Below are 15,252 nucleotides of genomic sequence, written 5' to 3'. Positions count from 1 at the left end.
TGATATGGAGTTAGTAGCAGTAGTTTGTATCTAATCATGCCACTCAAGTTGGCCCAGTTGTAGGCGAAGGGGTTAGGACGTCAGGGTTTATATTGGGCTGCTCGTGGGAGACAACAACGAATGGAGAGAAAGGCAAACTTTGTAGGTGCAGTTTACGAAGCTGTTTCCCGCCTCCAAACAAGAAATAGTGGCTATAAAGACAATCTAATTTCGACTTGATGTTTATCTTTTGATTCATTATTTATAAATATAAAATAAACTTACGCAAAAAAAAAGATTATAAAAAATTACAATGTAACTTCAGCGTCACTACTCACCAATTTTAAATATTATAATGAAGATGCACGATAACTTTAAATCAAATTAGAATTATAAATACATTGAATTTTTAATAAGTTATAAATCCTATGAATATGTATAATGAACTTATTTGTTAATTACTAATTTCAATACTAATAAGGGAACTGTAATAAGTATTTTTCTCTGATAATTTTTTTATCTTCAGTAATCTTTAACCAAGAACTTTAAAGTTAATGTTATTAAATGCGAATAGTAAGAAGAATAGAAAACAATGAAATGATATTGAGTTATGGCAAAAAAGATAGTTAAGATCAGAGATGTAAATTATTAAATCTGTGGGGCAAAGAAAAAAGAGTTGGGCGTTTCTTGAATAGAGTATTACACAAGGTTTTCCTGGAATATAGAGAAGATAATATAAAACTTTTGTGAAACATCGGGACTCCAATGTTGCCAGGAAACTTTCAAATCCATATAACCAGTAAAGGAGTTCAATACTGCCAACATTTTTCTTTAAATTATTTCTGGTAACCCCAGCAGTTTTATTTCTTGATCATACGGTTTTTTAACTTTTATAATCTTGTGTATTACTGTTTTTATTTTTACTTTTTCAATTTATATATTTTTTTTTGTTTATTGTAACGATTCAAGTTTAGCTATAAATTTAAATAAAAATAAATATGTTTATTCAAAGTTTCTATTCTTATTATTTTTAAATTTAACATGATGTCAAATGTGACGAAAAATTTTTTAGTTAAATGAGCTCTAAAATTTCAGAAATTCATTATGGAAAATTTAATTATGCGATGATTGAACCTGTAAAATCTTAATTTATCTGGATGTTTTCGATCTCGAATAACATGCCCGAAATTTCCATAATGAGTTGCTGATAATCCGGGATTGAAGTTTTAGACGTTGATGACAGTGACAAATTAAAAAGGATAAAGACGAGGGTATAGTTTAATTTATGGACATAACTCAAGGCGTCATAAATCAGGAGTTATGAATAAATTTATAATTATAACATTAACAAAATAAATAAATAATTTAATTGGTTTTGTTTTTTAATTACAAATTGAACTGCATTTAGCTATGAAATATTTAACACATTTTAAAACCAGTTTAAATCATAATGTGATTTATAGAACATTTTGTTAACAACTTTTGAAGTGTAAAAATATACAAATTCGTTGATAAACTAAAAAATATAAAAAGATAGTAAGTAAAACATAAAAAAAATTATTAACAACATGAAAAATGAAAACAAAAGATTTTAAATGAATCAGCTAACAGGAAGACTTTGAATATTGTAGATAAATACAAAAAAAAGTTTACTGTACGACGTATAAAAAGTTTCCTTGATCCAATTTAATAAAAAAAAACAAATAATAAATAAATAAATTGAAAAAAAAAAATTAAACGAGAAATGAGGAGAGTATTAGACTTTAAAAGTAAGCGTAAAACTTTACTGATTTGTCGTTATTAATCAGATTGTGTCGAGTAAATGAGTTTCATCCCGGAGATATATATATACGTTTGTTAAATTTTTTATTTGACAAAGTGAGATAAAAGATATTTAATGTATAATCGCATTAAATATGAAAAAGAAAAACAAAGAGATGACATAAAAAATGGATGTAATCTCATGTATTTGATACATTTAATTATGTATTTATAGCATGAATTTATTGTTGAATTGTCCTCTTTATCTAATGTGCAAGTTTAGCTGACTAATATATTAGAGGGTGTATTAATGTAGATACCAAAAGCTGTGTACAAAAGTAGTGAGTATTAGAGGAGGGATGATATCGTTTGGATGGTGTGTATCATACGCAAAGAGGGGTACATTCAGTAGCCGTCGAAACACAGTAGAGCAAGCGCGAGTTGGACGCAGTTTGAGGCGAGACTTCGCCCGCGCAACTTCAACCCTTAAATTTATACCTGCTCTCAGAGCTTTTTTGTGAACGCGAAGTTTTAACAACTTGTGATTTTCATTTGATAACTTATTTCTTTTTTTTCTTTTCATACATTAATACTAACTTTAATGACAATTTTACGTGATCTTTTAAATTTTTTTTCTGCAATATTGTGACAAACTTTTTGTTATATAAAATAATATTAATTTTGGGCCAAAACAGTTTCCATAGACTTTTGATGTAGATTTTTAATCATGCATCAAATCATTTTTGTGCTACTCCTATTACTCTTTAGAGGTAAGTGAATATTTTTTTTTTCACTCTAAATTAATAGAAAAATTATCAAGTGAAGTAATTTATTAAAATTTTATACGTTTAAATTTTATATATTAAATTTTTTTTTTTAACTTGTAGAACTTATAATATTTTGAATTTAAAAACTCTTAATTTGTGAGTGCACAAAAAAGTTAAATTTATTTATTTCAATTACGAAGAAATTAAAATGTAAAAAATTAATTCAATTACTTACAAAGAAAAAAGTTTGTGCATTTTTTCAGAAAAAAAAAAAAAAAAAAATTAGAGAATTTAAGTGGATACGAATTTAACATTTTATTTTGTTTTATTTTTCTAATTAAAACATTTGACTTTTATGTTAAAACTGAAATTCGGTTAATTGCTCTGATGTTAATGTCAGTGGCATGCGGTGAACGTTTGAAAAGTTGAATAGTCCGGAAGTTGGTTTGAAAGGTCAAGCGTTGGGATTTTAAAAATGGTCGATAGACGTGTGTGGCTCAAAATTCTAAAGCGACTGATGAGAACCAGTAAAACAAGAGAATGGAAGAGAGAATGAAAATGTGACAAAGAGGATAAATGAAATTGCGCGAGTAACATAGAGATATATAAACTGACAGAAATTAAAGAGGGAATAAAGAAGAAAGAGAACAAAGGGAGAGGTAAAAAAAGGAAAAGAGGGAAAGATGTAAGCACTTTGCTGATTGCGAGATTCACGTAACTAATTTGGACCCTGTGACACGTGTTTTCTCGGCCGGTTGAATTAGCTGCGATTCGCAACGAACTAGAATAATTCCAATCACTTCCCGTTCTTTCGTGACTCTACCGTTTGACTTTCTGTCTCACTTTTATTCTCATTTACTATTTTACACACTCTTCTATATGTATATATATACATTCATACATGTGCTACTATTATACTATAAATAGTAGAATAGTGTATGAGTAGCAATGAAGCTCGTTCGAATCGTGTTTTGAATTGGCAAAATTACTCAGTATAGCTAGAAACGCTTCGTCGACTTTGAATATCAATGTATCAAACTCAGTAGTCTACATTGTATTGAAATTTAGTTAATTTTTTTGTTTGTTAATTAGCAATCGCAGAATCACGTACTAAACTAATGATTGATGAAATTTTATCTGTATGTTTTCAAGGAGGATTACTTTTTATTCTACTCACTATACAAATTTTTATTGGGTATATATATTTAGCAAACAGTGCTTTAATTAACAATTACTTGTATTTGCTTTTTTTCCTACTATGATTTTCATTCGATGAAATAAACGTATTTACGTGAAAATTATTCATGCAATTTATATTTTAAAGAAAATAAAAATCAAAAGAAATTGTTGTTAGTAGTAAAATTTCACTTTTCACATTAAACTAATTTCAGTCAAAGATTAATCGTAAAGTCGAAAAAAAATTTTATTTATGTATTTTTATCATCTGAATTTTTAATAAAAATCTTTTATGCCTTTTTGTTGAGATTCATTAATTGTGTCTTGTTATATTTTCATAAATTTTAGTTTAGTAGGGGAGGGAGGGGCAAAAGGGGGTACTTAAGGAAATACCAAGTTTTCGAGGACTCAAATACGCTAAATCTTTTTTTTTTTTAATGATATTCAAAGTAAATAGAAGAAATTTTCAGTTACCGTTGAAAAAAAAATTTTTTCATTTCTGCGGGCAAAGTGGGGTACCCCCTAAAAAAGGTTAAAAAAAAAATTTCAGGATTTTAAACGAATTTGATTAAGTTGAATGTTTTTGCAAGGAATTCACATGAAGAAAAATTATGTTTAACATGTTTATTGGATACAAAAGAAGAAAAAAAATTTTTAATAGTTTTTATCATAAAACAAACGTCATTAATATTTTTCAACTGACAATTGATTTTTGAAAAAGTTTACCAAAAAAAATTCAAAGTAACGCTTAATTATATTTACAGAAGTGATTTTGGAATGTTTAAAAACCATTTAAAATATAAAATTTTTTTTATTAAATTGTGGGGGTACCTCGTTTTGCCTACCCTACCCCCTTTTGCCCTCCTTCCCCTATATACTTCATGTATTTATAGGAAAGAAGTGCAAAAAATTTTGTCATTTTTGATAATCATTAGTTGGAATACAAAAATCGAATTTTAATTTTAATACCTTTGTAGTGTCAGTGATAATTAAATTGCTTTATTATAATTAAAATGAAATCAAATGCTTTATTTCGTTAATTGAAACAAGGTAATAAACATCACCATTATTCGATATAAATTTAATATAATTGTCGCCATTAATTGCTCCATCGACTATTTGAACCGCAGAGAGAGATTTAAATATAGAATAATAATTTCATCATTTGAATTACCTCCAGATATAATGAAAATACCTCTTTGATATTTTAATAAATAATAGTTTATTTTTATTCACAAAAATCTTTATTGAACTGTTTTTTAAATAAATATTGTTAAAAACAACAGATTTCAATTTTTTTCATATAGTCTATTAATTAAAATTACTTTGAATAATAATCATCAAAATTTAGTTCACTTCTGTGGTGAGAATAAATATTAAAAATAATTACTTAATTTTTAACACAAAATGATTGAATAACAAAGTTTTTAAATTAAATTATAACCTAAGTTAAGGTCGATTGATATTCGGAAACCGTGATAATTCATTTTTTTCTTAAGTTCACCTCGAAAACTTGATCTTACAAAACTTTATTACGACCTACAAATCATACTACAGAGGCCTGCTACTTCAAACTACGAGTTTTGGTTAAGACGTTTACCCAAGTACTTCGTATAGTAGAAATACCCGCATAAGTACTTAAACGCTGCCCTCTATATACATATCTACGTATTTATAAAGTTTGTGAAAATGAGAATATTTAACAAAGTTTGATTAAAATCTTGGTCGTAAATGCTTTACATCTCTAAGAAACACAACACGACTTTTTATAATTTGTATTCTTTGTGTTGAAGAAATTAAAACAAAAAAGACAATGACAAAAAATTTTCCTAAATTCCAACAGATTCACAAAAGTTTGCAAGTCTATTGTAAAATAACTGAGGGAAAAATTAAAAAGAGAAAATTTTTGAGTACAAAATTTATAAGAAAAGAGATAAAGTTTTCCTTTGTGTCCATCAAGACTTTTGCTATTAAATGAAGCGTGTCGTCAAGCTTGATGAAATGGCCGCACTTTTGTAAGCAGTTTGGTACTACCATTTTCTTCTTTACGGTACTACTAAAGAAAGTGGAAAAGAGTGAAAGACTTAAGAGATATAAAGTTTAACGGAATTACTAAAGACTACTACTTTTTCTTCATATCTATATCTGTATATATATATATATATTAAGGAATATATAGTAATAAAAAAAAATTGAAAAGGATGACTAGTGATATAGTGATGGTGGTTTTACCATGTGGTTTAAGTATAAGCTTATACTTCAGACGCTTGAGCTTCGACCTCGAACTCTTTTTTGAAAAACTATATATATAACTATCTCCCCTCTTACAGATTAACTTGTCTAGCGCAACGTTTAAAGTCCGACGGATAATACCTGCTCAACGAACTGTACTTTCTGGATTTTACCTTTCAACGAGACTTGATTATGAAAGTACGTCTCATCTGATTTCTTCAAAAGGAATTAACAAACTGTCTACTCCCTTTTTAGTTTTAATTTCTTAATAATTTTATTATATTTTCTTGAAAAATCGTTCTTTTTTGATTACATCAAAATTATCTCATTGTGTCATCGTTTATGAGCGATTATTGACAGACTTTCTTCACAAGAGAAAATTTTTTTTTCAAGTTATAATCTATTAAAATTTCAATATTTAAATAATAATTCATAACGGAGATGTAACTGAAACTAAATTTATTGTAGTTCTGATTGAAATTTAAAAATGGATTAAGATTCTTTTATTAAAAAAATAATTTACAGAAGAGGATTTCTCTGATGATGGTTTTTGTTTTTTTTAATTATCTTTAAAATGAATTAAATTTTTTCCCAATTTAGATTAAATTATTTGATATGGAAGGTTTTATGTTAATAGAATTTAGCAATCAATGCTCCTTCCAACTGGTTTAGCTGAGTGTGTTGTAAAGTTTATCAGGATTATTTGTTCAGATAGAATAGTAGAGGGACACTACTACTACGATTGCTATGTAGCCAACGAAGCATATTTTCTGTAGCATTGCAAATCCCGGTGGTCTAAAGACCTCGTTTACCCTCTATATAATACACTACGACACGACAAGGCTATTCTTATACCATTCCGCACGTTGCATCTCAAATGTCTTCCAGTCCTCGCCTGGAGGTTCATCCGACGACACTACTACTATGCACTACTCGAAAACTCATTTCGTTATGTTAATTAACTTGGTCTGCCCGGAAACTTTTCCCAAGCACAAAGTGCTTGTTATTGTGTTGTTATTTATTTCATCTTAAATTCTTTCAAGTGCCGCTACCAAGCTAATGTTCGTTGCTTATGGACACATATTTTCTTTATTTTTTTTTTTATTTTTTAATTACGCTATTCTACTGCCCACCATCTGGGTTCAGAAAAAAATAAATCTATATTATGTAATATTCATTCTTTATTCATATGTATTTTGATTCTTTTTAATTTTTCAGGTTATCATGAATGTGTCCATTTCATTTATTAACAAAAAGTTAAAATTGAGAACTTGACAGGAAAACTAGAATCAGTTCAAGTATGATATAAACTATGGTGTCTTCGAACTTTTTAAGTTCATTATGCATTTCATTGCTTTATAATTTTTAAACAGATAATCGAATCAATCGGAGCCTTGCAGAACAAAACATTTTACTTACTGAAATTTTTTTTTAGAAATCATTCCATCGCTTTAGTATTATAGGAAGAATTAGCTAACTCGCTTGCTTCGTGGGCTGCAACTATAGTTCATTTTTAGCGCGCTAACGTGCGCATGAATGCCTATCTTATATATGTATTTATTTCGATTATTAAAAAGTTATTGAGGGACTTTTAAAATACATGATGGTAACTATGATCATCAGGGTATGATTTTTTTCAAAAAGATGAATAAAAAATATGTACTGAGGCTTATATTTGTACGATTACAACGTGCGATATGCGATTTGCCATTTATCCTGAAAGAGATTTGAAACAAAAGTATAAATAATATAACAAAAAACACAGTCAACTGTGTTGTTATTGAAACTATTTGAAAATCCCCTTGCTTAAAGTACGGAAATGAAAAACATGATTAATATCCTTGTAAGAATATATTAAAATTCCCCTTTTCGAAACGTGCACGCTGGGGCGAGCCCTTGAAATTTTTATTTATATTGAAATTTTCTTGAACATCTATAAGCAAATATGGAAAATTTCATTAAAAATTAAATAATCATTAATTATAGGTAGAGGCCATGAATACATTGATTATTTTATTTTTCAATTGGATACATAGATTGATTTATATTTTACTTATATATTGATATTTTCACACTGTTAAAGACACGTAAAAAAAAAGCTAGTAAAATGAAATAAATTTGAATAGAAATCACATAAAAAAATGTACGCGCTTACAGATCGACAGATTTTACGGTTTTTCATCTTCATATTTTATTCGTACTTCATCTTTTTTCCTTTAACATTTCTTATTCTCTTATATATATGTATAGGATTATATAGAAGATGTAAGTACGAAACAACGAATCAGGCGTCAACATCAAAGATAACCCATTGTGGTTTACGATAGTAACTTTTTTTATTTACCTTTTTGTACCTCACTTCATGTCTGTTTTTAAAATTATATTATGTTGTTGTGAAAAAAAGATTTTATTGGTTATTTTTTATGTATAATAATATCCATATTCTTTGTTAAAAATTGTTTTTTTTTAAATGAGGGAAAGAGAAATAATTCTTAATGTAAGTAAGAAATATAAATTTAATGTAAATAAGAAGAAAAAAAGGATTTATTTCTTAATAATCAAAATTAAAGTACGTAAATGCTGATGACACAAAGGGACACAAAATCATGAGTTGATTTGGCTCGAACTTAATTACATTTCTCTAGATGAAAAAGTAAAAAAAGGTCTTTATTTATTCTCTAAAGAGGTTACTTGTACCCTTGCACTTTTTTTTTCAAATACTCCACCCTTTCTCTTTCTTTTTTGTTTTAACTTTTTTTTTACTCCTCGATATATGCGGACAAGAACGCAGACAATAGAATTGTGAGAATAGAAGAAAGAATGATAAAGGACGCTTATTTAACAGAAAAAAAATTTATAAAAATTAATATGGCTAAGTTCTGCAGTTGACTTTACGCGTAGTTCTTTTTTTTTGTTTTTTCATAAACAATGCGAAAAGCAGAAGAGAAATATGTTTTAAAGAAAATAAATTTAAAAAGTCAGTATGCATTGACCATAATTGACTTTCATTTTGATATTTATGGATACTATATAGATAATATTGGGAAGTGCAAAGCAGAATAAGATGCAAAAAAATTTTAGCATAAAATTGGTTTCCCTCCCAATGATTTTGAATCGTACTCGATTATTTTGTCCAACATCCTAATACAATTTGATGCGCCCGGAAATTACTTTTGCAAGATTTTTTCGAAAATTTTCATTACTCACTTTTACTTTTAAAGTATATTGTAAACCATATTTTTTACATCATTTTTACACTCGAATCTCATAATTTTTTACGTTTTCTCGGAATAAAAAAAAGATTTCCTCCTTTCTTTACGGTATTATATCTAATAGGGGAAGGGGGGGGGAATGGGCCCCTTAAGAAAAAAGCTTAGATCCTCATTGGTTCTCACTTGTTTTACTTCTTTCTAGCCCCTTACCATGTACTTGGTCATAATATGCCGCGTCTGTTGAAAATTGAAAATCTTTAAATTAGGGGCAAAATGGGCCCAAAAAAAAAACGTTTCAATAGTTTTATTTACAGTTTTAACAGATTTTTCACCCCTTTTACTTTTTGTAGTCTTCTGCCATTTTTACGTAATCAATATGCTCCAAAATAAAAAAGTAAAATTTGGGGTGAAATGGGCTCTCTACGAAATCTACTAAAATTCGGTCATTATATTTTTTCATCTCAATAGTATTATACACCGAGTTAGGATAGCAGGACAATCCAACTCGCGTGTAGAATTGTTTACCTGAGCCAAAGGCGAGAGTATACACGCGGATTGGGACGTTTTACTTTCCTCCCTTGGTGTGCATAAAATTTTTCACCAAACCTGTACCTGAAAGTTCAAATTTTTGTCTCTATTTGTGAGAAGAATGGCGCATGCACTGCTTTTTATCATTTGTTTTCTCATAAGAGAAAAGAATGACTTTCTCCCCTCTTGAGATGGCAGGAATTTAAACTTTTGGTGCAGGTTTGGTGAAAAAGCTAATTAACAAATTTTCGAGAATATTGATTTTTCGTACTTAATTATTTTATTGTTTTGTATAGATAAATTGAACGGACTATGGCATAAGCTTGGATAGCTCAACTAGAAGAGCAATCGGTACATAGCCAACCTGTTCGCGGTTCAACTTCCAGATTATTTTCAAGCTTTAGAAAAAAAAAAAAAAATCAACTTCAAATTTAAGTTCAGAAAATTTTTTATCTAGACTATCTAGACTAGTTAAAAGTAAAGCACAGTCTCAAACATTTCGTAATGGTTGCTTAATCTTGAATCATTTAAATTAAACAAAAGTTTTGGGGGCCCATTTTTCCCCCCTCTTCCCTATCAAGCCTTTATCATGGTTTTAAACGTAAAACTTATAGGCTTGTTTTTTACAAAAATGGAATAAAAAATTAACAAAATAAGAATAATGGAAAGCAAGAAAAATATATTCTTTTAGCTACATCATATTGCTCGATTTGTTTTTTATTCGTCACACATATATATCTTCGGAATATGAACTAGGAGGGATTGAAAATTCATGTTACGCTACAGTTTACCCTTCATCAATATAATAAAACTTTGATTCAAATCCACTTATAATCTTCGTAAAAGCGTTAATAAATGTGTTATACATTTACGTGCGCGCTTTTTTAATGGCTTGAAATATGGGTTTTAAAAGCACTGGAAATACGTATTCATTTGGTCTATAACTAATCACATTATTGATCGATTTTTATATTGAAAGTTCGAGTTGTGTAACCATATGAAAAAGCGGAAAAATAGTTTAAAAATACTGTGTAATCTTTAATAAATACTTTTTTTTATCTTAACAAATATTAACTCGCTAATGAAAAATAATGAGTTAAAAATTAAATAAACGTGCACAATAATATGTTAAGTATTATATTTAGTTAGCAAAGTGTTAAAAGACAAAAGAGTCTGGAGAGACCGGAGTTCCGTTACCAGATGGTGGTTGCACGAGTTACTATGATAATTCAGACTGCATAAATGTCAGAGTCGCTCCGAAGTTTATACGTAAATGACCTTATTACCACAAGTTTAGTAAATCAAGACCTGTTCTCTAAACTTAGTCACTGATAAACAACACTTACTTTTAAATTATCAAGTAACAAAGATAATTAATTAATATATGCAGATAAATTATTATGATTACTTTTTTTTTCATTCATTCATTATTCAAGTTTTTCTCTTTAAACTATTTTTGTTTAATTTCGTGTGCTCTTTTGGGTTGTTTGAAATTCGAAACAAATTTATTTTCATTGAGTTCAACGATCGTAAAGTTACAGTTACATATTATACACAATGCTGTGTATGAATATAACTCGGTCGTTCGAAGTTTCGCTGGTACATACGCTTTGTAGTATATATAGATATACATATATAATACCCGATGGCCCACTAGAAAACTTGATGAATCAGAGCTGTATAACTCCGTTCACCAATAAATACGTGGTTGTTTGTGTACCGGTAGAAAACAATGAGCAAACAACTACGATACAAAATTTAGTTATGTGTATCTTGTTGATTCAATAGGATTGTTTATTTTTTGGAATTATAAATTGAAAAAGAAAAATTTATGACATCATATTTGCTTCTTCATTATCCATTTTAAAAATGCAAAACTTTGATTTTCGATTATATTATCAAATTAGCGTTATATGAGACACAATTAAAGGGGAAAAAAATGATTTTTCAAAAGTTAATTTAAAGATATTATGAACTCGGAAGATTATTGACGACGATTTCAATTATTGTTATGAAGCAAACGATAAAAACTAATATTATTTATTTATTTACATATAGTACTTTATATCTTTACTATGAATAGGTATGACAAAAGTGTGTTAATAGACAAGCCATGAAGTAAGTATGGCAATCACATGATTATTTTATTCTCATTCTTACTAAATACATTCATGAAATTCACTCAATTGTAATTTATTTTGACATCCCTGCTAATAACTAAGCTGCGAAATCATGCAAAGAACTTTGTATATCGTATTCATCTTCAAAATTGAAAAATCAAATAAAGTAGTTACACAAATAATAATTTTTTTTTTTTTGTAGAAATCGACTCTTTTATTGTTGCAAAATATTATTTCAGTTATTATTTTATACTATACTTCCTAAAAAAATTCTCTGAGTAAATAATATTTACCATTTTAATTTAGACGAAAACCATCAGATAAATTAATCAAAAAGATTTTTAATTTTATGTGAGAAACAAAAAAAATCAAGAATAGAAATTTAAACCAAAAAAAATAAAAAAATCGTATACGACTAAGTACGTTTCGATCCATTTTGGTAAAACGGATCTACTGCATTTTCCATCATCTTTTCGAATGAGATGGATCACGTTGGGTGAAATGAAAACTCTTGCAAGTCGTCCAATCCTATCTAGAAGTGCGAGGAAAAAAATAAAAAGTTAAAGCTTGACAGCCTCTTTAGATTCTAAGAGTCCCTCTAAGAGGCAGGGTTTCGTATCAATGTAGAAAAGTAACGTGCAGGAAATAAAACAAGATTAAGTACCAAATAAAGAAAAAAAATGTTCAAGAGAATGCAATAAACAAAGTGAAAGATTGTTTTAAAAAAATAGGTAGTTTATTAAATTTGAAATCTGCATTTATTTTTTTTAATTTTTTGGCTATGACAATTCGATGAAATGAATACTCATAATAATATATACAAATGCATACTCTTAACTTAAAACCGCAAAAGAAAAACAAATTTCCAATATCGATTTTTTTCCAGCACTTTAATTTCATTTACAAAATTGATTTTTTTTGCAGCATCACTTTTAAAAGCTAGTGTGATAAACTGTAAATTTATAAATTTTCATTAAATAAATTTTTTAAAAGCTCATTTGATAAATAAAACAACAATGGTATAAATATACATCATATTGTTTGTATTCATCGAGACGTGTCAAAATAATCGTTAAATTTTTCCATAACAAAAACAAAAAAAATTTGGAAAATCCAAAAGTGCACACCTCGAACGCTCATGTTACAATGAAATATATAAATTATTAATTTTTATTTTTAATTACAAAATTTTTTAATAAATATCTAGAAAGAAATTCGTCGTTTTTTTTTTTAATTTAGTTAATTCTATGACAATTGGTAATAAAAAAAAATTATTTGATGGTAAAGTAGAACCTTGTGATATCAGCAAAGTTCGATGATAAAAAAAAAATTCCCGATAAAATAAAAAAATGGCTGCAGTGTGTGTTTGTTTACATGGAATAGTGCCGGTTGTAACAGAAATGATTTATTAAAAAAAAAACGAGAGGGTCTACAGTAGTGATTTTTGAAAAGAACCTTCTTTGCATAATTCTGAAGACAGTGAAAAACAAAATAAAGTCATTTTGTCAAGCCGTTCACGAAATATCCGTGCCACAGACTTTTTTTGGACTACAGACTAACTGACGTCCACGATACATATTTTTTATTGAACTTTTTTTTATTATAATACGTATCGGACAGCTTAAGGAAAGTATCAGTCTTATTAATTAGTGTTTCCTCTTTAGGTTAATGTGCTTTTTATAACGTGTGAGTGTGACATAAAAATAATATATACAGTTTAATGAGGAAAAGTCAAGTGACCTTGACAGGTCCGTTATAAAGCACAACCTCGCCGCTTCGCTTTCGAGGCGTGCAATAGGCTCTTTTCATCAGTTTTTTTATTAACTAAATGTATACTGAGTATCGCATCAAAATTAATAAATAAAACATCATTGAAAATCAGGTCACATGGTTTGATGACTTTTTTTAATCTTATTTGTAAACAAGATCTAAACACTTTGATTTTTGAAGTTTAGTAGTTTTTAATGATTTGAATTATATGCATAATCCTTGAACTTTTTCTTTAGATGTGTGATTAATTGTCATTATCTATCGAAATTCATTACGTATAAAATAAAAACTAATGAATTCGCTGACCAAACTATAATTTTATTTAAATTTACTGATGGTCTAGTTTTTTTATATGTTAAAATATTTTATATAGATAAAAGTAAACAGATGATATACGACAAAATTAATATTTATATTGATTAATCATACGTGAGAATTATTAACAAGTTAAATAAAATGAAAACACCTATATTTATCGATACGTATAGACTGATTGTAATTATAATTAAGTTAATATTTACAATGAATGATTTGATAATTCGTGGCACTCGTGAAAGAAAATTTATTAAGTTGTACCTCAATATGATTATGTCTCGTGCATAACAATGATTTGCGTATACCAGCGTACTTGCTGTAAACGCATCATATGTATGACATGCAAATATCAAATAAACTACAGATAAAGTGCTATGCAGTTGATCAGCATACAAATATTACAGTCATTATTCAAAATTAAATACCGTAAGAGAGATTTATATTAATTAAATTTTAGCAATTGCTTATAAATTAAATATATTTTGATTATTAGGGTATGCTAAAATATGCAGGTATATACAAAGTTAATCATAGAGTTTTGTTGTGATATCATCATTTTCTAGTAGAACAAAACAAAAGTAACACATAGGGCACAGTAGTGAATAATATCACGTATTTTTGTTTTGATTTACTTGTTTCCATTCGGTTGATGTAATAAATAAATTGTGATTGACAAAATTAATAAAAGTTAGATAATCTAAAAGGGCACACCTTGACTGCTTATGTTACAGTAAAAAATAATCTATCGAATTTAATAAATCGAAACCTTGCAGGCACATTAAGAAAAAAAAATATGTGCTGCAAACTACCGTCAATCTCCTCAAATGAAACGTCTTTCACTCAAATATTCAGCGTCGTCAAGTCAACGGTTAAAAAAAAATCTCTAACAATCTGTTGACAGAAATGAAATCATTGATCTCAATATCGACTTATAAATCATTACACTGTAAAAAGAGCGGTGTTAAAAATGGACTCATTTTAACTCCGCCCGGTGTTAAAATAAAATTACACCGGTGTAGGAGGAGTAATTCACCGGTGTTAAAAATACCGGTGTTAAATCAGGGTAACCGGTGTAAAAGCGGGGTAACCGGTGTAAAAGCGAAGTAATCCGGTGTTAAAGCTGGGTAAACTGCGTCCGCTTGGAGTATTAATTTTAAAGATTATAAAACAGAAAAAATGTCAGTTCTTTATGAAAATTAATAAAGAATATTATTTATTAACAAGTATAGTGATCGAGTAAGTACAAATATTCACAAAGTAAAATATTTTAACACCGGTAAAGAATATCTACATCAGCGGCTGTGTTATTTTAACACCGGAGAATTTTGTTTAACACCGGTACAGAATATTTACACCGGCGGCGGCATTATTTTCACACCGTTTTCGGTGTTG

At 28.2% G+C, this 15,252-nt stretch overlaps 1 protein-coding gene across 2 annotated transcripts in view; it reads left to right on the top strand.

Annotated features, from left to right (window-relative positions):
* Positions 1-2,027: 2,027 nt before the first annotated feature.
* The window catches only part of LOC130663280 (kin of IRRE-like protein 2), a 141,838-nt gene continuing 128,613 nt past the window's right edge, over positions 2,028-15,252 (top strand). Inside the window, exon 1 of one of the 2 annotated variants that reach the window (XM_057462408.1) lies at positions 2,028-2,510. In XM_057462408.1, the coding sequence (XP_057318391.1) occupies positions 2,468-2,510 (43 nt within the window). In that variant the 5' untranslated portion in view covers positions 2,028-2,467. The remainder of the gene's footprint in view (positions 2,511-15,252) is intronic. The other variant, XM_057462409.1, reaches the window with a different exon arrangement.

The sequence above is a fragment of the Microplitis mediator genome, chromosome 2 (assembly GCF_029852145.1).
Source record: "Microplitis mediator isolate UGA2020A chromosome 2, iyMicMedi2.1, whole genome shotgun sequence".
Lineage (NCBI taxonomy): Eukaryota > Metazoa > Arthropoda > Insecta > Hymenoptera > Braconidae > Microplitis > Microplitis mediator.
This window is presented reverse-complemented; position numbering and strand designations above follow the sequence as displayed.